Here is a 22,500-nt window from a genome sequence, read left to right as displayed (position 1 = left end):
ATGTTATTGGTGATGTTTTTGTGGTTATCCCCGGCAGTGAAGTTAGAGCAGGTTATAAGCCACCCCTGTGTGTGTGTGTGTGTGTGTGTGTGTGTGTGTGTGTGTGTGTGTGTGTGTGTGTGTGTGTGTGTTTCCAAGATACAAAAAAAAAAAATAATAATAATAATCTGGTTAATTTTTCGGGTATATTAGTCATGGGCCGAGAAAATGTCATTAAATTTAGCTAGTAATCTTAGTTGTATAGGCGTTGGCGGAGGTATATGCGCTCTGAGCTCTGTATTCTTATTGTTGTTGTTGTTGATGTCTGTGTCACGAATTTCCTTTCCGTGTGTGGGTCCTCGTGACTGGCTTTGGGATGAAGGTGATAATTTTTGGTTCGAGGCTGAAGTACCCCTCATCCCTTTCTCCTCCCTTTCACCCTTCCCTTCCTCTTCTCTTCCCTCCCACCTCTTCCTCTTCCCTCTCTCCTTTCCATTACTCTTTTCCCTTCCTCTCTTCCCTTTCCTCTCCTCCCCTTCCCTCATCCATTCCTCTTCCCATTCTTTATTCCCTCTTCTGTGGGCCCTTTTCGCCCTTCTTTTGCCCTTTCCTCCTCCTCCTCCTCCTCCTCTTCACTCTTTCCTTTCCTACCCCCAGCTTCACTTCCCCTTTTTCTCTTCGCCCATCTTCTACCCCCTTCTCTCTCCTCCTTCCCCTTCCTTCTCTGCCTTTCCCGTCCCCCGTCCCACTCCCCATTCCCTCTGCCCCTACCCCTTCCACCTCCCTTTCTTTCCCTCAGATTCTGGTCTTTTCCTTATCCCCTTTTTCCTTCTTTCACTTCTTCCTCTTCCTTCTCCTCCCTCATCATTCATACCTCTCCATCTCTCCATCCTTCTCCCTCTCTTCCTTTCCTCCTTCCCTTTGGCTTCCTCTCCGTCTCCTTCTTGTTCCTCCTTCCCTTTCTCTTCCCCTCCCTCTCTTCCTTTCTTCTTTCTCTTCCTCTCCTCCTCTTCTTTTCATCCTCCCCGTTCTCTTCCTCTCCTTCTCCATCTCTGTCTCTTCTCCTTCCCTTTCTCTTCCTCTCCTCCCACTCTTCCTTTCCTCCTTCCCTTTCTCTTCCCCTCCTCCTTCTCTTCCTTTCATATTCCCCTTTCTCTTCCTCTCCTTCACCTTCTCCTTCCTCCATTTTTCCTCTCTGTCGCCCTTTTTCCTCTCCCTCTTTTTTGTCTCTCCTCCCCCTCTCCTCATTTTTCTCTCATCCTCATTCTTCTACTCTTTCTCTCTCCATCTCATCATTCTCTTCCTCATCTTTATCCTCTTTCTCTCCCTACTTTCCATCTTCTTTTCCTTCTTGCTTTCTTTCCATCTCCCTCACTGTTCTCTTCATCCTCCTCCTCCTCCTACCTGTCACAAGTGTCTGTTTGTGTGTGTCAGATAAATCCCCCCCGAGTCTCTCTCTCTCTCTCTCTCTCTCTCTCTCTCACACACACACACACACACACACACACACACACACTCATCATCTCCCTTGTCTTCCTTCTCTTTCTCACCTCTCAGTATCTTCCCACCCTTCTTTCTCCCTTCCCTCACCGTCTTCGTTCTACCCACCTTTCTTCCCCCCCTTCCCCCCCACCCTGGATCCTATGACCTAGGTTGGAGATACGTGCTTGGATTCACAAGATTAGGATTTTCTCTCCTCTCCTCTCCTCCATTCTTTCCTCCATCGCCATTTTCCTCTCCTCCCTCTGTTCTCTACTTCTCAACCTTTTCTTTCCACCCCTACTCGTTTTGTCTACAGGTGACGGTGAGGGTAAAGGAGGGTCATTGACAGGATGCTCCTATACCACATGTAGAGATTCCATACACATACGCTCACATACATTCATACATATAATATACTCACATTCGTACACACATACCGTAGATAAAATTCCATGCAACAGATTACCGATATATTCAGGTCATTATATAATCTGTAACAGTTGAATTTCAGCTGCTGTAGGTTACGTTTGGGAGGAAAGTTGACTTATTATTATTAATATTATTATTATTGTTGTTGTTATCATTATTATTATTATTATTATTATTATTATTATTGAGAAACGGGTGGAAGAGATAGACAGACAGACAGAAAGAGAGATCAGAAAGTTCTTTTACGATGCTCAGGAAAAGTTGGAAAGCGTTGGTTTTATGATGGCGTGGGAGGAACTACTGTTGGTGGCATCTCCAGGTGATTCTTTACCGATGAAGAGGGTTTGAGGGAGGAACGCCTACCTGGAACGAGTGGGGAAGGGAAAGTTGACATAGAGCATAGTAGGTAGTTTGTGTAGCGGTGAAAATATCCCTGAATTTGCCGTCATCTTCATTATTTTCAGCAGTTTAACCACCATCATGTATCGTCAGTATTACTATCGCTACAACTGCTGCTGCAATTACCACTACTATTATTATTTTTGTTTTTTCATTATTATCGTCTCCTGCTCCTCCTCCTCCTCCTCCTCCTCCTCCAAAGCTATGAAACATGAAACGAGACATTATACATAAAAGAGAGATCAGTTTTACGTGAGGGAAAGTCTCTCTCTCTCTCTCTCTTTCTGTCTCCCTCCCTCTCTTTCTGTCTCCCTCCCTCTCTCCAGTTTTTCGTTCTACTCTATTTTTCTTTTCCATTTTTTTCTTAATTTTGGTTATTTGTGTCTTAGTTTTCGATTTCTCTCGTGACAAGATTTTACTGTCTTGTCTGTGAGTCTATCTGTATATCTATCAGTATCTGTCTGTCTATCTATCTATGTGTATTGGTCTGTCCTACCTACCTACCTAACTATAGATCTATCTTTGTGTCTATCTTTCTAAATCTATACTTCTGTCTGTCTGTATTTATCTATCTATGTACGTATGCATTGGCTGTCTGTCTGTCTATCTACGTATCTATCTATCTGCATTTGTCTATCTTCGTATCTCTGAAGCCATTCTTTCCGCCTCATGTCTCAAGTTTTATGAACTGTATGACTCTCTCTCTCTCTCTCTCTCTCTCTCTCTCTCTCTCTCTCTCTCTCAGCCTATTTCACCAGCGCTTTCACCATGCCATTTTTTTTCTTAAACATTTCACTCCACTTCCACATTTTATTTGCTTTCACTTCCTCGTGTGTGTGTGTGTGTGTGTGTGTAGTTCCTGTATGTGTTCCTTTCTGTTTGTTTTTAGTTCCTTTGTATTTGTTTGTTTATTTCCTTGTTTTAACACACTCCTCTGACCCAGTTTTCTTTTTTTTCTTTCGTGTTTTTTTCTTTTCGTATCGGTTTTCATTGGTGTAAATCTTTCATGGCTTCTCCAATACCTTTGCCTTTTCGCAGCCTCTTCTGCCTGCCTTAGCCTGCCTCATCTGCCTACCCAACCCAGCCTCACCTACCTGCTTAACCCTTTCTCACCTTCCAACCCAAACTTGCCTAGTCCTGCCTTACTTTGTTACCTAACCCTTCCTTCCCCTGCCTCACCTGCCTGCCTAACCCTACCTGCCTCACCAGCCTCCGTCACATACCTGCCTTACCCTGCCTCACCCAGCCATTTCTTACCCCTTCTTACCGAACTGCTTAACCTTGCCTACCCAACCTGCCTCACCTTGTCTCACTTGCCTGCCAATCCATTCCTTACCTGCCTATCCAAGCCTGCCTTAGCCATTGTCTCACCTTCCCTCACCTACTTGCCTAAACTTGCTTTACCCATTGCCCCAGCCTACCTCACCTTCCTACCCAAGGCTGCCTGACCCTACCTCCCCGGCCCTGCCTTACCGTGTCCTCACCCTGCCTCGCCTTTACCTGCCTTCCCTATTTCCTTCTAAATCTTCTGCCTCTAAATATTCCTTCTTGTCATTGATTTCTCCTGCCTGACCCTGTCTGCTTTCATATTCCACTCCTATCGTACCTTCTGCCTGCCTCACTCTTCACCTCCTTTTTCCCAGCCTCCTGCCTATCCCTCCTCATGCCTAACCAATATTCTGCCTTTCTATCTACCATTTTTTTTCTTTTTTACTTTGACATCCCCTCTATCTGCCTTACCCTACTGCCTTACCCTCCTACCTCATCCACTGCCTAACTCTTTTCTGTCTTCCATACACGCGTACAACTACTTTACCTCTTATCTGCCATCCCTCCTGTCTACCCTACCTTCCACCTACCTAACTTCCTCCTGCCTAATCCTCTTTCTGCCTTACCACTTGCCTGCCTCACTCTCCGTTTTCTACCACACCCTCTACCTACTTCCTTCTGCCTTACCCTCCTCTGCCTCACCCTCTACCTCATGCCTTCCTACTGCCTTACCTCCTCTGCCTCACCATCTACCTACCTACCTTCCTTCTGCTTTACCTTTTGCCTAACCTTGTTCTGCCTTATCATCTACCTAACTTCTGCCTAACCCTGTTCTGCCTCACCACCTACCTACCTAACTTCTGCCTTACCCTCTGCCTAACCCTGCTCTGCCTCACCACCTACCTGCCTACTGTAATATTCGTGCCTCACACTTTTCTCTCTCTTTATTGGCTTCTTGGCTGACCTCATTGTCCTTGGCTTCCGCTTCTGCCTCGCTGCCTGCCTCACCTGCCTTACTTCCTACCTCTGCCTCACTACCTGCCTCACCTGCCGTACTTCCTACCTCTGCCTCACTACCTGCCTCACCTGCCTTACTTCCTACCTCTGCCTCACTACCTGCCTATACCTTACTAACCACGTACCCACCCACCTGCCTACCCTACTTAGCTGTCTGCCTACCAACTTTCTTGCTTGCCTACCTTTCTACCTGTCTACCTTCCTACGTCTTTTCCTACCTGATTTATACCTCTGTCTCCCGCACGTCGTTTCCTTCTCCATTCTTTTCACCATTTTAATTTTTTCTCACCTCCTCCACCGCCTAAATGCATTTGTGCCCGCGTTGTGTCTGTTTTACACACACACACACACACACACACACACACACACACACACACACACACACACACACACATTCTCTCTCTCTCTCTCTCTTTGTGACATTCAATCTTCTGCTTTTTCTTGTCAAGGTCATTAAATTCCGTAGAGAGAGAGGAGAGAGAGATGATAACCTTTCGTGTGTTCATTTTTTGTGCCTTTTTCTGTAGGTTTCATTCTCTCTTCCTTTCATCGTTCATTTTGTATTTCTTTCCCTCCTTCTTTCTTCCATACTTTCCCTTTCTCCCTTCCTTTATTTCTTTCCCTCCATCTTTCTTTCTTCCATACTTTCCCTTTCTCCCTTCCTTTATTTCTTTCCGTCCTTCTTTCTTCCATACTTTCCCCTTCTCCCTTCCTTCCGTTATTTCTTCGTATTTTCCCTCCTTCCATTTGTTTTCCATCTTGCCATTCCTCCTTTACTTTACGGTTGTTTTCCCCTCTTGTCAGGCCTTCCTACCTGCCTTCTCACCTGCCTACCTATCGCCCTCTTTCACTACCTGCCTACCTCCCTCCCTCCCTCCCCTCTCTTACTCGTAACAAGCTTTTTCTGTCTAATTTTTGCAGCACTCTGTAATCTCACTTGATAACCCATTCATTCATTTCCTTCCTTCCTTCCTTCCTCCCTCCCTCCCTCCCTCCCTCCCTCCCTCCCTCCCTCTCCTTTTCCTTCCTTCCTTCCTCCCTCCCTCCCCTTTTCCTTCCTTCCTTCCTTCCTCTCCTGCTCGTGTTTTTGACAGTGCTAATTAAACAAACTTGATAACATTCAGATTAACTTATTCCTTCTTTCCTTCCCTCCCTCCTTTGCTTCCTTCTAACTTTTCCTCTTCCTCCCCCCTTCATTTGTTTCTACTTTCATGTCTACTTGCATACTTTCCTTCCTTCCTTCCTTCCTTCCTTCCTTCCTTCCTTCCTTCCTTCCTTCCTTCCTTCCTTCCTTCCTTCCTTCCGTCCTTCCTTCCTTCCTTCCTTCCTTCCTTCTTTCACTCATTTCCTTTACTCCATTCCATTTTCTGTTTCCTTTTATTTTTTTCCCTCATTCCTTCCTTTCTTCCTTCCATCCTTCCTTACTTCCATCCTTCCTTTCTTCCTTCCTTCCTTCCCTCCCTCCCTCCCTCCCTCCCTCCCTCCCTCCCGCCTTCCTTCCTTCCTTCCTTTCTTTCTCTTTCTTCCTTCCTTCCTTCCTTCCTTTCTTTCTCTTCCTTCCTTCCTTCCTTCCTTCCTTTCTTTCTCTTTCTTCCTTCCTTCCTTCCTTCCTTTCTTTCTCTTTCTTCCTTCCTTCCTTCCTTCCTTTCTTTCTCTTTCTTCCTTCCTTCCTTCCTTCCTTCCTTCCCTCAGTCATTCATTTCTTTTATTTCATTCTCATTCTTTCCCTCCTTCCCTCCCTCCCTTCCTCACTCGTAACACATTTTGTAGAATATATTTTTGGCAGCGCTTAAAAAAAACTGATAACCCATTCAAATTCATGAGGGAGCCGCGAAAAATAGATATTGGAAAAAGAGGAGAAAAGAGGTGGGAAAGAGAGAGAGAGGGGGGGGAGGGAGAGAGAGAGAGAGAGAGAGAGAGGGAAGGGGGGAAGTAAAATATGGAATGAAGAGGAAAACGAAAGAAAAGAGAGGAAGATGGATTAAAAAAAAGAGGAAAAGAAGGGGGGAAGTGAGATTTGGAAGAGAGAAGAGGAAAATGGAAGAGGAGAGGAAGATGGATATTGGAAAAAGAAAAGAGGAGGAGGAGGAGGAAAAAGACAGGAAGAAAGAGGAAAAGAGAGAGAAATAAAATGTGCAAGAGAGAAGAGGAAAATCGAACAAGAGAGGAAAAAAGGAAAACAGTGAAGGAAGAAGGAACGAGGAGGTAAGGAGGAAATGGAAGAGGAGGAGAGAAAAAGATAGAAAAGGAAAGAGGAAGCGATTGACTATTTATGGTAACTAAGGAAGTAATTAAAGAGGAATAACTTGGGGAGAAGGGAAGAAAAAATTAAGGAAAAGAAATGAACTAAGAAGATTGGATAAAGCTGAGAAAAATGCGACAGTAAGGAAACAGTGAAGTGAGAAAGAGGAAAAAATGAGCAGAAGAAAGTTAGGAAAGAAAAAAGTAATTGGGATAGATAGATACAAAGTAGATAATAGATACTAGTAGATAGATTGGTAACTGAGAAAGAGAGAGAGAATTAATTTAGCATATTAGCCTTCAGAGAAACTCAATTTAAGAGCAAACTTTGGATATAAAATTTAAACAATAGCCCGCATAAAGAGAGAGAGAGAGAGATATTGATGATGATAATGAAACTAGGAAAATTTTAAAATGAGAGGGAGAGAGATGATGATGATATGATGATGAAACTAGGAATATTTTTAAACAAGAAAATAAATATGAGCGAGAGAGAGAGAGACTAACCTTCACCCTCCCCCTTCGTGATTTAAATGGCTGGCTGGCAGCCACGTGTCATTGTTTACTACGGGTCGGGGCTGTAGTAAAATTTGATGAATGGGTGGGGTTGTTTGGTTCATTCATAAATTTGCATTCAGGGGGCGTGCTCTCTCTCTCTCTCTCTCTCTCTCTCTCGTTAAAATGTTTTTCTCTATCCACTCACCCATCTATCCGTTTACCTATTCACTCACCCACCCACCCTTCCATCGATCCATTCATCCACCCACCCTTCCATCGATCCGTTCATCCACCCACCCTTCCATCGATCCATCCATCCATTCATCCACCCACCCACCCATCCATCCATCCATTCATCTACCCACCCACCCATCCATTCATCTACCCATCCATCCATCCATCCAACCATCCATTCACCCTTCCATCCAACCATCCATTCAGCCATCCATTTACCCATCCACCCTTCCATCCAACCATCCATTCACCCATCCACCCTTCCATCCAACCATCCATTCACCCATCCACCCTTCCATCCAACCATCCATTCACCCATCCACCCTTCCATCCAACCATCCATTCACCCATCCACCCTTCCATCCAACCATCCATCCACCCTTCCATCCATCCATCCTCAACCTGGTATTCTTAATTCAAAGCCACCTTAACCCGGGCCAATTGTGTCACCTTTGTGGTCTTAGGTCAGGGTGGGGTCAGAGAGAGAGAGAGAGAGAGGACGAATGAGAAAGAGAAACGAGGACGAATGAGAAAGAGAGAGCTATCATCATCACCATCATCATCATCATCACCACCATCATCACCATCATCATCATCATCATCATCATCATCATCATCATCATCATCATCATCATCACTTAACTTCCCCTTTAGTACGAGGCGATAATCTTGACGTGAATAAATAAATAAATAAAACAGAATCCAAACACTGTGTAGCATCGGATCCCTCTCAGTCTTGTCCTAAAAGGTTTCTGAATCCCTATTTAAATCCCACCCATTATAAGTTGCAGGGGATTAGGGGGTATAAGTGAAGTGGGGTTGGATTCCATTTGGTGTAATATTTAAGAGGATTTGGAGGATTACAGTGTGTTTTAGGTGTTTCTCTGCCCCACATTAGTTGCAAATATCTCGCTAGCTCGCAGATTCTCTCTCTTTCTCTCTCTCTCTCTCTCTCTCTCTCTGTCTCCATGCTCTGTCTGTCTACCTACTTTGATTTACCTTTGTTTCTGTCTCTCTCTACCTCTGTATATTATGCATATTATATCTATCAGTCTTATCTGTCTATCCATCTATCTGTCTGTCTGTCTAAATATCTATCATACCTCAAGCTTAACAAAAGAGATCAGTCAGGGACCTCCTAAGTTCACGAAGCTACGTCCATGTTGAAAGGGTTAAGTCCACAGGTGTTCTAATGAGACGCAGGTGTGAACGCAGGTATCTCTCTCTCTCTCTCTCTCTCACTGTATCTATCTGTCTCTAGATATGTATGTCTGTATCTTCATCTATTTATCCGTCTATATGTGCATCTACCTGTCTGTCTATCTATCTATCTTTGTATATACTTCAGTGAGAAAGAACTGAGATGAAGACTATTAGACAACTGATAGTAAATGGAGAGAGAGAGAGAGAGAGAGAGAGAGAGAGAGAGAGAGAGAGAGAGAGAGAGAAATAAATAAAAAAGGAATAGGAAGAAGGAAGTGGAAAGATGTGTTGTTGTTGTTGTTTTTGTTGACAGGACAGGTGTGGTAGGTATCAGGTATAAACAACTTATAAGACAACCTCCCTCACACCCCTGACTCTCTCTCTCTCTCTCTCTCTCTCTCTCTCTCTCTCTAATGTCAAACTTATTGCTCTCTGCTTTTCCCGTAAAATTACCTTCAAAAATTTTCAGTCCACTTTAATTATTATTTGGCTATGTTGAGAGGATGGACAGCGAGAGACTAACGAGGAGAGTGTATGTGACTGAGGTGGAGGGGGGGAGGGAGGAGGAGGCCAAGGATGAGATGGAGGGATGGAGTGGAGAGATATATGAGAGAGGGTTGTGTGAGCTGGGAGCAGGGCAGTGAAATGGCAGGGGACAGGGCCACGTGGAGGCGATTATTATTCTTATTAATTGTTTTATATATACTTTGAATCACATAGAAAATACATTATGGTCTGCATAGTCTCTGTCTATTTGGTCTCTGGTCTGTGTCTGTATGGTGTGTGTATCGTGTGGTCTGCATGGTCTCTTTGGTCTGTGTGTGTGTGTGTGTGTGTGTGTGTGGTGTGTGTGTGTGTGTGTGTGTGTGTGTGTGTGTGTGTGTGTGTGGTCTGTGTCTGTATGGTCTGTGTATCTAGGTAACTCTCCCACTCACCCACACACCTACACTTCACACTTGTAGCCACACCTGAACACACACCTGTCTAATACTAATAATCATTTAAATATCTTTGCAAAAAAAATCCCATTTTCATCTATTTTAATTTTTATTCTATTCTTTTTATTTTTCTTATTTACTTATTTTGTTTTTGTTTACTTATTTACTTTTTATTTACTTATTTCCCTCATTCCAGACGATTTTATTCAGTCAGGGAAGACGATTTGAGTTAGGGTGTAAAAATAGACGTGGCACCTTTTCCTAAGCGATTTATTTCTTTGTTGCATCTTACTGTCCTATTCTGTGTTACTTAAATCCTTCCAGTATCGCCATACTCTGCATAAACAGCATACAAAAGGATGTTAACTGCCTATATCCTGAAATAAATCGCTAAGGAAGAGGTGTTAAGGAGCTTACCTAGAGTACGAGACATAAGGTCATATTCACGTCGGGTAAGGAAGCTCCGTAACACCTCTTCCTTAGCGATTCGGTGGTGGACTGGGTTATTGCAATGTTGATAGTTGTGGTAGTGGTAGTTGTTAGTGTTGGTAGTTGTGGTAGAATGGTAAGTGGTAGTGGTTATGGTAGTTGTGGTAGGATGGTGATAGTGGTAGTGGTTATAGTAGTTGTAGTAGGATGGTGATAGTGGTAGTGGTGGTAGGATGGTGATAATGGTGGTAGTAGTGGAGGTAGGATAATGATAGTGATGGTAGTGGTGACGATGGTGGTAATGCTGGTGGTTGTACAATGTTGGTAGTTGTGGTGAGCTAGGGGAGTGGTGGTTGTTATGCAATGTTGGTAGTTGTGGTTGGAGGGTTCATAGGTGTGGTACTTATCGGAGTAGAGAGAGAGAGGGAGAGAGAGAGAGAGAGAGATAATTAACTGCGCAGTATATTAAAGACGTCTCAAAATAATTCACATATGTGTCTGTACCTTAGTTTAACATCTTACTTAGAGAGCGAGAGAGAGAGAGAGAGGAAGGGGTTGGTCCTTACATAAGTGACCACACACACACACACACACACACACACACACACACACACACACAGTTATCAGTATCAACAGCATTTCAGATAAGATTACCGAACATATCAAAGGAGGGCCCCCCCCCTCTCTCTCTCTCTGAATGTGTGTGTGTGTGTGTGTGTGTGTGTTATTACCACCATAAAGTCTATCTATCTATCTATCTATAGCCCGACGCCCTAATCCCGCAAAGGGTGGCCGCAGACAAAACGCCTCCAAGTCACTCTGTCACCCACCATTTGACTCCCCTCCCCCCAACTCACCCCCCCTCCCCCATAAAGAATTGTGATAATTCTTCCAATATCTTTTTATTGTTCTTGTATTTTTTTCTTTGATTTTCTTTGTTTATAGCACGTTAATTTTGTTTTTATGACAATTTTTATCTTATGAAGACAACTATTTTCTTGTAGCCACAGGTATCATGATTTTTTTTTTTTTTTCAGTATTACTAAGCTATTTTATACTGTCTAGAGTTAAACCAGTTTTTATTTCTAGCTGTATCAAAGCCATTTTCTTCAATCTATTAATTCATTGTCTCCCAGTAATACTTTTTTTTTTTTTTTTTTCTAGCCCCACCAAAACCATTTTCTTCAAGCCCTACCTAAACAGTTTTCTTCAAGCTCTACCCAACCCATTTTCTTCGAGCCCCACCTAAGCCGTTTTCTCTTTCTCCCACAGGCTCTACGGCATCAGGTGGAGCTGGCTCTAGGGGTTCCCGGGATTCTAGAGTTACCTCCTCCCGGCAAAATGCAACCACGGGTAAGAGTGTTTTTTTTTTTTTTTCTGAAACACACACACACACACACACACACACATATATATATATATATATATATATATATATATATATATATATATATATATATATATAATATCATATCAATTTAAGATAGACCAAGGGATTCCACAGCATAGGTCTCGCCATGTGTGTAGTCAGTTGAGGATGAGTGGTGAGTGTATTTATAAATTTTATTTTCAACCGAGAAGAAAAGTGGCAAGTGTGATGTGAATATATTTTTGTGAGAATAATGTATTTTTTTTTTAATTAGAAGGATTGGCAATTTTTTAAAATAACAGACCAGACGAAGAAAAAACTAAAGAAGAAAAATAATCCGTACACTTGATTACAGGTGTCCCCCATTCATAAAATTTCTATGACAGTGGGCCTTGAACAGATTATTTATGTGCATTTATTTATATTTTTCAGTTGAGAAGAAGAGGGTGGAGGGCGTGGCACCTCCCCCACGACGGCCTAGACTGGACAACATCAAATCCACCATCCCCAAACCCGGCCGTCTGCCGCCCAGAAATAATACAGGTGAGTTACTCCTACTTGCGTTGGTTTTCTTTGGTGTGGTATTATTTATACCAGTTACCCTTCTTGTGGTTTTGGTACCGTTTTCTTTGCGCCTCTCTCTCTCTCTCTCTCTCTCTCTCTCTCTCTCTCTCTCTCTCTCTCTCTATTTCCCTTTTACCAGTGAAACATCTACTCTTTTTCTCTCTATCACAAATTTGTAACATAATATTGAATGCAGATGAAGGTAGGTGTCTATTTTTTTGTATCTATTTCCCTGTAATGTTTGTAATGAACATCTCATTTTTACAAACTTTTTTTTTTTCTTTCTTTTTTTTTTTTTTTAATGGAACCACTTCGCGATATATGCCCTGATTTTGTAGTCTTTATTTTTCATCTATTTTGTTTTATTATTGAACTCATCAGATTTTGAATATTTTTACGTCAGTTGTCATTTTTATATATGTTGCTTCTTGACTTTTTTCACTTTTTTTTTTTTTTTAAATATTGAGGGCTGTATCTAACCCTCCATATTTCTAAAATCTCCCCAAAATCAATTAAAATCGTCTGGAGGTATCAGAAATGAAATATATTGGACTTTAAGACAGAATGATTTAGGTTTAGTTGGGAACAGTATTTCGTTTTCTATGAAGTGTTATGTAAGAAAATGGTATGGATGGGTAACTTCTGTATCGTTCTCTTTTCATGTTTGTTTTATTTTTTCTATATATATATACTTTTTCCGTCTTTCATCTCTCTTCTTGCTTGGCTTGTTTTTTTTTTTTTTTTTGTGTGTGTGTCTGCTTGTGTACTCTCTTGCTTGTTTCCTTCCTTCCTCCCTCCTTCTTCTTTTCATTCTGTGTTCTCTTCCATATTTGTTTTTTTCTTCATTTATTCATTACTTTCTTCCCTCTTCCCATACTTGCTTCTGCCATCCTTCCTTCCTCCCTCCTTCCTTCCTTCCTCCCTCCTTCCTTCCTTCCTTCCTCCCTCCTTCCTTCCTTCCATCCCTCCCTCCCTCCCTTCCTTCCTTCCTTCCCTCCCTCCCTCCTTCCTTCCTTCCTTCCTTCCTACCTACCTTCCTTCTTCTTGTTTTTTTTCTTTTGCTTCCCTCATCTCATTTGTCGTAATCATTCACATAAGCCCCCCCCCATTCTCTCTCTCTCTCTCTCTCTCTCTCTCTCTCTCTCTCTCTCTGGGTGGCCATTTTGCCATATTAAAGCGTGACCACCAGATAATGAAGCCTTGAGGCAGGAGAGAGAGAGAGAGAGAGAGAGAATAGGTGATTGCATAAGAAACATATAGATAGATATGTGAACAGAGCAAAAGACTAAAGGCACACACACACACACACACACACACACACACACACATAAATACAGACCCACTAACTCCACCACTCCACTGACGAGAGAGAAAAAGTGAGCGAAGATAAATAGCCAAGTGAACGATCCGTAACATAAAAAAATAAGAGTATTTCAGTGTGTTTGGTCCCGTGTATCGCTCTGTTTCGGTCAGTTTGTTTTGGCTGTGCTTAAATGGATGGATGTATAAACGAAGTGGGTACTGTTCGATTTGAAGAAAGGATGATGATGATTATTATTAGTAGTAGTAATAGTAGAAGTAGTTGTAGTAGTAGATTATTATTAACGTTATTATTAGTTCTAGTAATAGATTTTGTTATTAATATTACCGGTATTATTATTATCATTATTATTATTATTATTATTATTATTATTCTGACAGTTTTATTTTTTACTAGTACTTATAATTTGTTTCAAATCGAGATACATATAAATTACTACAAAAATTTCCAGTAAATAGAAAATCTTTTAGTGTTTTTCGATATAAAAATACTTGACATATATAGTAGCTTTTTTTTTTTCTTTTTTAATGGACTGAAGAGAGGTTCTCCAAGTATTGCAAAAGTTGAGAGCCCTCCTTTTTTTTTTTTTTTTTTTTTTTTTTTTTTTAAATCGAACTACAACTCGAGGAATTTCATATGCGAAAAGAATACGTGAAATATATTTACAGAGAGAGAGAGAGAGAGAGAGAATGGAGGAAAAGAAGGACGGATGTTTCCGCCAAGGTTGAAGTTTGTGTGTGTGTGTGTGTGTGTGTGTGTGCAACGTATTATTTACGTACGTTTCTGGTTACCTGTAGCTAGACACTATTGCCTCTATGGTTGTGTGTCATGTATGTATATATGTATGTTTGTATGTATGTATATATGTATGTGTGTGTTTGTATGTATGTATGTGCGTGTACGCACGTGTGAGTGTACGAACGTGGATGGAGAATTACTTTTAGTGTTCTTCCTGCTAAACCGTGCATGGAGGGACGTGAGAGAGAGAGAGAGAGAGAGAGATTTCATTTTATTCAGTCGACAGTCAGAGAGAGAGAGTGAGAGGGGGGAGGCGGGAATAAAGATGGGTGAGACAAGATGCAGATAGATAGGTAAGTAGGTAGGTAAGATGTGGGTGCATAGGTAGCGAGTGGGCAAGTAAGTTGGTAGGTGGATAGGTAAGATGTAGGTAGGTAGGTATTTAGTTTGATAAGGAGGTATGTAGATGAGGTAAAAGACAGGTAAAATCGACAGGTGTAATGCAGGTTAATTGAGGCAGAAGACAGGTGAGGCAGGGGTATGTTAGGCAGGTGACCATGAGGCAGGCCAGGGTTAGGCAGGACGGGGTACACCATGTTAGGCAGAGGCCGGAAGATGTAGGCTGGTAGGCAACGTAAAGAAAACGGAAGGTGGAGGGAAGAAGGAGAAAAAGAGAGAGAGAGAGGAAGATGGATGCAGGAGAGGATATTAAAAGAGAGAGAAGAGGCACGTAAAGGAAACGGAAGGTGGGAGGAAGGAAGAGAGAAGTTGGAGAGGAAGAGAGAGAAGGATATAGGCAAGAGGAGAGAAAGAGAAAAGTAAGAGAAAGGAATATGAAGAGAGGAGAGAGAATGCTTAGAGAAAACGGAAGGTGAGAGGAAGAAAGGGAGAGAGAGAAGATGGAAAGGAAGAGAAAGATAGAAATGAGGAGAGAACCAGAAGAGAGAAAGATAGGAGAGAAAATGGAAATAAAGACAAAAATATCCATCATCATCATCATCATCCCAAACTCAGCCCCAAAAGTTTCTTTCCTGTTTTTTTTTTATTCATACGTAATAGAAAAAAATAATAAAGAAAAAAACTGCGCACTTGGCATCTCCAAATTACATATAAATTTAATCGATAGAAATGAGTGATATCCGTGTAATTATTTTTTCTTGTAATTATCGTACATCCTTCAAAAAACGCGTCATTGTTTAAATTGATGGGAGTAATTATGTGGTTGGATTAATGATGATGATGGGAAATTGCTGGGTCTGTATTTATGTATTTATTATTATTAGTATTAGTATTATTGGTATTACTATTATTTTTATTATTATTATTATTAGTATTATTGGTATTATTATTATTGTTGGTATTATTATTATTGTTGGTATTATTATTATTATTATTATTATTATTATTATTATTACTATTATTATTGCTATCTACTGACCTACCCTAGTGAAGTTGTTAATGGTGATTGAGGAAGCTTTAGCAGCAGTGGTGTTATAAATGGTGGTGCTGGTGGTAGTAGTAGTAGTAATAGTAGTCGTAGTCATAGTAGTAGAAGTCATAGTGGAATTAGTAGTAGTCGTAGTCATAATAGTTGAAGTCATAGTAATAGTAGTAGTTGTAGTTGTAGTAGAGGAAGAAGCAGTGTTGAATGAATGAACAGGCAAGATAACTCAAAGCTCCCCTCCCCACTCCTCCCCTCCCTTCCCCTCCCTCCCCTCCCTCCAAGTAAGGGGGAGGGGGGTAAGGTCGTCTGACTAAAAATGGGTATAATGAGATAGCCAAATGGGCCTCATGGGAGAGAGAGAGAGAGAGAGATCAAGGAACTGAAGAAAATGAGGTTAGAGAGAGAAAGGGAAGTGAAAAGATAAGAATAGGAACTGAGAGAGAGAGAGAGAGAAAGGAACTGAAAAAAAAATGGGGTTAGAGAGAGAAAGGAAAGTGAAAAGATAAGAATAGGAACTGAGAGAGAGAGGGAGAGAGAGAGAGAGAGAGAGAGCAAATAAAATAAAAAAGGACGAGGAATGAAGAAGAGAGACAAAAAGAAAAGAAATGAAGATCAAGAGAGGGGATGAGAGAAAGAAGAGAGAAAGAGAGCAAGAGGAAGACTAAAGAGATAAGATAAAGAGGGAGATTAGAGAGGGGGAGGAGAGAAAGAGAGCAAGAGGGAGGAGAGAGAGCAAGAAGGAAGATAAAGAATGAGAGATGAAGAAGAGAGAGAGAGTGCCAAGGAGATGCTGACTTTTATGGCAGAGTTGCAAGGGGAATAGCAAAAGAGTGAGAGAGACAGACAGAGAGAGAGACAGAGAGAGATAGGTATATGAATGGACAGCCAAGGAGTAGACATGCAGACGTTCATTGTGTGTGTGTGTGTGTGTGTGTGTGTGTGTGTGAGAGAGAGAGAGAGAGAGATCCAGACAAATTAAGACAGAGAACACACCCAGACTCCCAATCATCCAGACAGTGAGGCTAACTTCACCTCGCGTTCTCTCAGACAAGGTCACTGAAGGTCATACCACTAGAGGTAGCAGAGGTGTTCAGTTGTGCCTTAGCTGCCCATGTGCCTCCCTCCCTCCCTCTGTCTCTCCTCAATCCCTCCGCCACCTCCAGATCCTTCCATTCGTGTGTCCGTGCATTGGTTACGTGCATTTATCTATATACTGTACGTGCTGTGAGTTTGTTTGTGTGTGTTTCTCACCTCTCCCTCCCTCCTCCATCCCTCCCCTAGCACTTTCCTCCATTCGTGCCTAGATTGATATACGTGCCTTCCTTATTACGTACGGCCAGTGATTTCGTGCCTCTGTCTCCACCAGTTCGTGCTTTTCTACATACTTGGTACCTTATATTTGCGTTTTTCTTTAGTCGTGCGTTGATGTATTCGTGCCTTCGTGCCTGTTTCCTTCTGTACGTGCTCGTCGTCATTCATGCAATTCTCCGGCCGTGCCCGCTCTGATTCGTGCATTCGTTAAGTCTGCTTCCTTAAGTTATGCCATTTTGAGGAACTGAGGAAAAGTGAGGCGACATTGCTACGGTGCACTGTGATTTACAGGCACTGGTGATAGAAGCTTGAATATATGCTGAAAAATACACTAAGAAGGGCGAGACAGAACTAAGAAAGAGTGAAAGTGAGAGAGGACTGAAAGGAAAGCAGAAGGGAAGAGTGAGACTGAGAGTGAAGTATAAGCGAGGAACACTAAGTAGACAGGCTTTAGTAAGACGGTGGAAAGAGGGTTAAGGAAGAACGAAGATAGAGCAGGAGTGTCGGGTAAGATAAAGGAAGACGTGAGACAAGAGCAAAGGAAGAAAAATTGAGGAAGTTTGAGGCAGGAAGGTTTGATCAAGATTTAAGATGTGATGCAAGAGTGAGCAGTGAGGCAAAAATAAGAAGCTGTAATGCAAGATGAAGAAAAGCTGATGGATGAATAAAAAGATTTGATGCAAGATTAAGAAGACGAGGCAAAAATAAGGTTCAGTATGTGTCCAAAGTGGAGCAAAATTAAGGAAATTTGATGCAAGATTAAGAAGATTTTTACCCAGGCATAGAGTGAGGCAAGACTGAGGAAATTTAAGTCAGAAGGTGGAACTGAGAAAATCTAATGCAGTATTAAGAATATTTGATGCAAGATTCGGGAGGTTTGATGCAAGATTAAGAACGTCTGAGGCAGAATTAAGAAGGTCTGATAAGAGATTAAGAATATTTGATGCAAGATCCTGAAGATATGATTCAAGATTAAAAATATTTGATGCAGAATTCAGAAAGTATGATGCAAGATTAAGAATATTTTATACAAGATTAAGACTGTTGGAAGTAAGCTTAAGAATATTTGATACAGGATTAAGAAATTTTGGTGCAAGACTGAAAATATTTGATGCAAGGATTGAAAAGTTTGATGTAAGATTCAAAAGACGTGATGCAAGATTAAGAAGACTTGATACAGTATTAAGAACGAGTAAGGCAGATTTGAGGTGAAGCAGAAGAAAGTTATATTAGGACAGTCTGAATAAAGACAGGCAAAATAGAGGTGTGAAGGAAGTAAGGCGTGAGGCAGGTGAAGTGAGTGAGGTGTGAGGCAGGTGAGGTGAGTGAGGTGTGAGGCAGGTGAGGTGAGGTGAGTGAGGATGGGGAGGATCTGTGAGGTGCAGCTCAAGTATGGCCTCATCCCCTGGCCTGTTATCACCCTCATTAAGGAGGACCAAGGTAAAGACAGGTGTACTCTGCTTTATTATTGTTATTGTTGATATTATTATTTATTATAGATTTATTGTCACTACTACATCACGACTATTATTATTATTATTATTGTTATTACCACTACTGCTACAGCTAATATTGTTTTTAGTGTTATTACTACAACTACTACTCCTGCTACCACTAAAACTACTACTTCTGCTGTTATTGTTATTAGTGTTATTGCCACAACTACTACTGCTGGTGCTACTACTATTACTACTACTACCACTACTGCTACTACTGCTCATATTGGTATTGTTGTTGCTGCTGCGCCGTTTTTATTATTATTATTTTTGTGGTGGTGGTGATAATATTTCAGTAAAAGCGTCGATCTTAGTTTGTGTGTGTGTGTGTGTGTGTTACAGATAAGAGAATAGGAAGAAGGATAGAATGATGATTTAAAAGGTGGGTTAGTGCATATATGGTGTCCAGTATATGGGTCAGTGGTAAGGTGATGGGGAGAGGCAAGGTTACAGTGAGATAGGCAGGAGGGGAGGCAGAGTTACGGTGCAGAAAGGTTAGGCAGGAGGGGAGGCAGGTGTACCGTGCGGTAGGGAGATAGGTAGGGTTAGGGTGAGTAGGGAGGTAGGTAAGGTTAGGCAGGTGAGGCAGGGTTAGGTAGGAGGCGAGGCAGGGTTAGGGTAAGGAGAACGTAGGTTAAGACGACTGTGAGGCAGGACGAAGAAAAAGATATGCCAAAATAAAATTACAGTTAGAAATTGTTCGCGTTAGGTTAGGCAGTATTAGGGGAAGGCAGGACTAGGGGTAGGCAGGATAGAGGTTAGTTTTGGCTAAGGTGAGGCAAATTAGAGGCTGGTTGGGGTTAGGGTGAGGCAGGACAGGGTAGGGAAAGGCAGAACAAAGCTAAGGCAGGACTATGGCAAAGGTAAGGTATAGCAGGGGTGAGGCAGGAGTAGGACTGTGGTAAGGCAGAACAAAGGTGAGGCAGGACTAGGGCTAAGGTAAGGTATAGCAGGAGTAAGGCAGGACTAGGAGTGTGGTCAGGCAGAACAGTGGTGAGGCAGGACTAGGGCTGTGGTAAGGCAGAACAGGGGTGAGGCAGGACTAGGGTTAGGCAGGATGGAGGGTAGTTAGGGCTAGGGTGAGACAGGCAGCTACCTTATTATCATCAATATTTGGCTACCCACAACCCACTCAGTAACCAGACTCTCTCTCTCTCTCTCTCTCTCTCTCTCTCTCTCTCTCTCTCAAATCGTCTGGAGGTAGCAAGAATAAAACACAAACGATATTCTTCCAGGTATTAAAACAGGTAGATGGGATCAGAGTAGAATGAGATGAGACCTAAGTAGTTCACCTTGACACGCTCTCGACTTCCTTCTCTCTCAGATTATTTTTTTATTTTTTATTTATCTACCTCTTTTTCGTCTGTCTGAACGCTCTCTTTCTCCGTATCTTTGCTTCCTCTTCTCTCTGTCTGTAGATCTGTGTGTGTGTGTGTGTGTGTGTGTGTGTGTGTGTATGTATGTGTATTTCATCTGTAACTATGTACTGTATGTTAGTCTGTCTCCTCAATTTTATCAGTCTGTTTATCTATCTACATCCGTGTGTTTGTCTGTCTGCCTACCTCATATATCTGTCTATTTATCTATCTATCTATTTATCCACATTTTTTATCTATCTATTTTATCCATCCATCGTGCTTACCCAGTGTCTTGTATCTATCTATCTATTTATCTATCAACTTTTTATTTTTTCTCCAGTATATCTATCCAGCTAGTTCTTATCCTATGTCCTATATGTATCAGTCTATCTATATATTTGTCTATCTATTTATCTATCCACATTTTTTTCTCAATTTTATTCATCTAATGTCCTATGTCTGTCTGTCTATCTATTTGTCTATCTATCCACATTTCCTTTTTTCTCTTCTGTTTATCCATCCAACCCTTAGTTACCCATTGTCCTTTATCTTTATATCTATCTATCTGTCTATCTATTCATCTATCCACATTTTTCTTTTTTCTTCAGTTTATCCAGCCAATATGCTATATCTATTTATCTGTCTACCCACCTTTTTCTTTTTCTTCCAGTTTATCTACCCAACTCATGGTTAACCAGTGTCCTGTATCTATCTTTGTATCTATCTATCCTATGTCTGTCTATCTCTCTCTCTCTATCTATCTGTCCATCTATCTATCCAACTCGTGGTAACACAGTGTCCCCAATTCTTTTATTTTTACGTGTTATTTTCCATCTGACTCAGCTGGTTTCACTTTTATTTTCACTTCCAGGTCATTCTCTGCTTCTCCCTCCATTCTTCCTCCTTTAGTGTTATTTTTTTTATTCGTTCATGCACTGGAGCTGTTCTTTTGTTCTTCCATTTTTTATTATTATCATTTTTCGTCCTTTATTGCCATCAGGTCTTCTTTCATGCTTCTCTTGTTATTATTTTTTTCTTTGTTTATATCTGCTGTTTTTTTCATTCTTCCTTTTTTTTATATATTTTTTTTTATTATCTGCATTTTTTTCATTCTTCCATTTTTTATCATATTTCGTTCATTCAGTTTTTATTTTATTATTATTGTTATTATTGCTTTCATTCTCATCAGCTACTCTTTCATTATTAATATTTATCATTATTTTTCTTCCTTTTTTATCAGCTATTGTTAACCTGTTTTTTTTTATCATTATTTCTCTTTATCGTTATCAGCCATTCTTTCACTTTTTTTCATTTCTTTATCTACTTCTCTCTCTCTCTCTCTCTCTCTCTCTCTGTTTTTATTATAATTTTTTTATTATTATCTTATTGACTTCGTACTTTTAACTTATCTTCTTTGCCATCTTCATCTATTATTATTATTATCATCATTTCTCTTCCCCTCTTCGTCTTGTCTGTATTCATTTTTCATGTCTTAATTTTTTCATGTCTTTATTCATTTTTCATCTTGTCTTTATGCATTTCTTCATATCTATTCATTTTTTCATGTTTTTCTTAATTCATTTTTTCATCTTTGTCTTTATTCATTTTTTCCATCTTCTCTGTCCCTATTCATTTTTTCATATCCGTCTTTATTCATTTTTTTCTTGTCCCGTCTTCGAAACATTTCATCTGTTTTCTTTTTTTATTTGTCACCTGTTTTTATTATTTCTCTTTCTCCTTTGGTCTTCTCTTTCGTTGTTCATTTTTTTAACTCTTACCAGCCCTCCTTTGTACCGCATTTATAGCCACGTCTCTTCTGTCATCTTTCCGATCTTCTCATCTTCATTGTTGCCTTTTTTCATTCTCATTGCCTCTCTTTTTTTATCTTCAGTTTCTCTTTCATCCTCATTCTCTTCCCCCCCCCCTTCTCTTATTCACCTTTATTTTCTCTTTTCACCTTTCCCTTTTTCATTATCTCTTCATTATTTTCTCATTTTCCTCTCATTTCTCTCTCTTCACCTTTTTCATTTTCTCTTTTTCTCATTTTACTTTCTGTTTTCTCTTTCATCATCATTTTCTCATTTCCCCCTCCATGTACTCTCTTTTCCCCCTGTCTCTCTTTTTACATTTCATTCGCTCTTTTTCCTTCAATAACTTTCACCTGCCTTGTACAGCAGGGGACGGCAGCCTTTGTACCCAGCCTTATATGGTCTAAATAACCACTAATTCACCTCAAGTTACTAGTCACCAGGCTGGGGGATTGGGTGAGGTTGGGGGATTGAGGAAGTTGGATGGGGTTGAGATGGGTTTGGTTAGGTTCATTTTGGTCAGAAGGCAGTGATGTGGATTGGGTTTGGGTTAGGTTAGTGATGGGGCTTGGATTAGGTTAGGTTGGGTTGGGTTGGGTTTGGTGATATGAAGGTAGGTATGCTTTTCCAGACTGGGTTACGTAAGAGAGGCAGACTGATAGATAGAAAGGCAGGCAGGTAGGTAGGTAGATATATAGGCAGGTAGGTAGGTAGGTTGTCGACAGATAGACAGACCAACAGGCAGAAAGGTAAGTAGGTAGAAAGACAAGCAAATAATATAGACTGATAGACAGATAGCCAAACATATAGATGGATAGATAGACAGATAAGCAGATAGACATAACCAGACAGATACTTTCCCCTCAATACCATACGTGTTTTTAGAGAAGATGAAAGCAAGGGGGATTCTTCTAAAATAAAATGCCGTCGAACTAAGTCTAATCCCACCATGTGCTTGAATAGCCTGTGACAT

The 22,500-nt window shown here is 41.0% G+C and overlaps 1 protein-coding gene and 1 long non-coding RNA gene across 5 annotated transcripts in view; one reads left to right on the top strand and one right to left on the bottom strand.

The window, feature by feature from the left end:
- Positions 1 to 22,500, top strand: part of LOC145408474 (uncharacterized) — a 398,402-nt gene that overhangs the window by 152,234 nt on the left and 223,668 nt on the right. For all 4 annotated transcript variants that reach the window (XM_080279207.1, XM_080279208.1, XM_080279206.1 and 1 more), the window contains 2 exons: positions 11,391 to 11,471; positions 11,920 to 12,030. In XM_080279207.1, the coding sequence (XP_080135333.1) occupies positions 11,391 to 11,471; positions 11,920 to 12,030 (192 nt within the window). The remainder of the gene's footprint in view (positions 1 to 11,390; positions 11,472 to 11,919; positions 12,031 to 22,500) is intronic.
- Positions 1 to 22,500, bottom strand: part of LOC145408479 (uncharacterized) — a 152,614-nt gene that overhangs the window by 58,012 nt on the left and 72,102 nt on the right. The gene's annotated exons all lie outside the window — the stretch shown is intronic.

Source organism: Coenobita brevimanus, chromosome 77 (genome assembly GCF_032717465.1).
Source record: "Coenobita brevimanus isolate Jiangsu-jjx chromosome 77, ASM3271746v2, whole genome shotgun sequence".
Classification (NCBI taxonomy): domain Eukaryota; kingdom Metazoa; phylum Arthropoda; class Malacostraca; order Decapoda; family Coenobitidae; genus Coenobita; species Coenobita brevimanus.
This window is presented reverse-complemented; position numbering and strand designations above follow the sequence as displayed.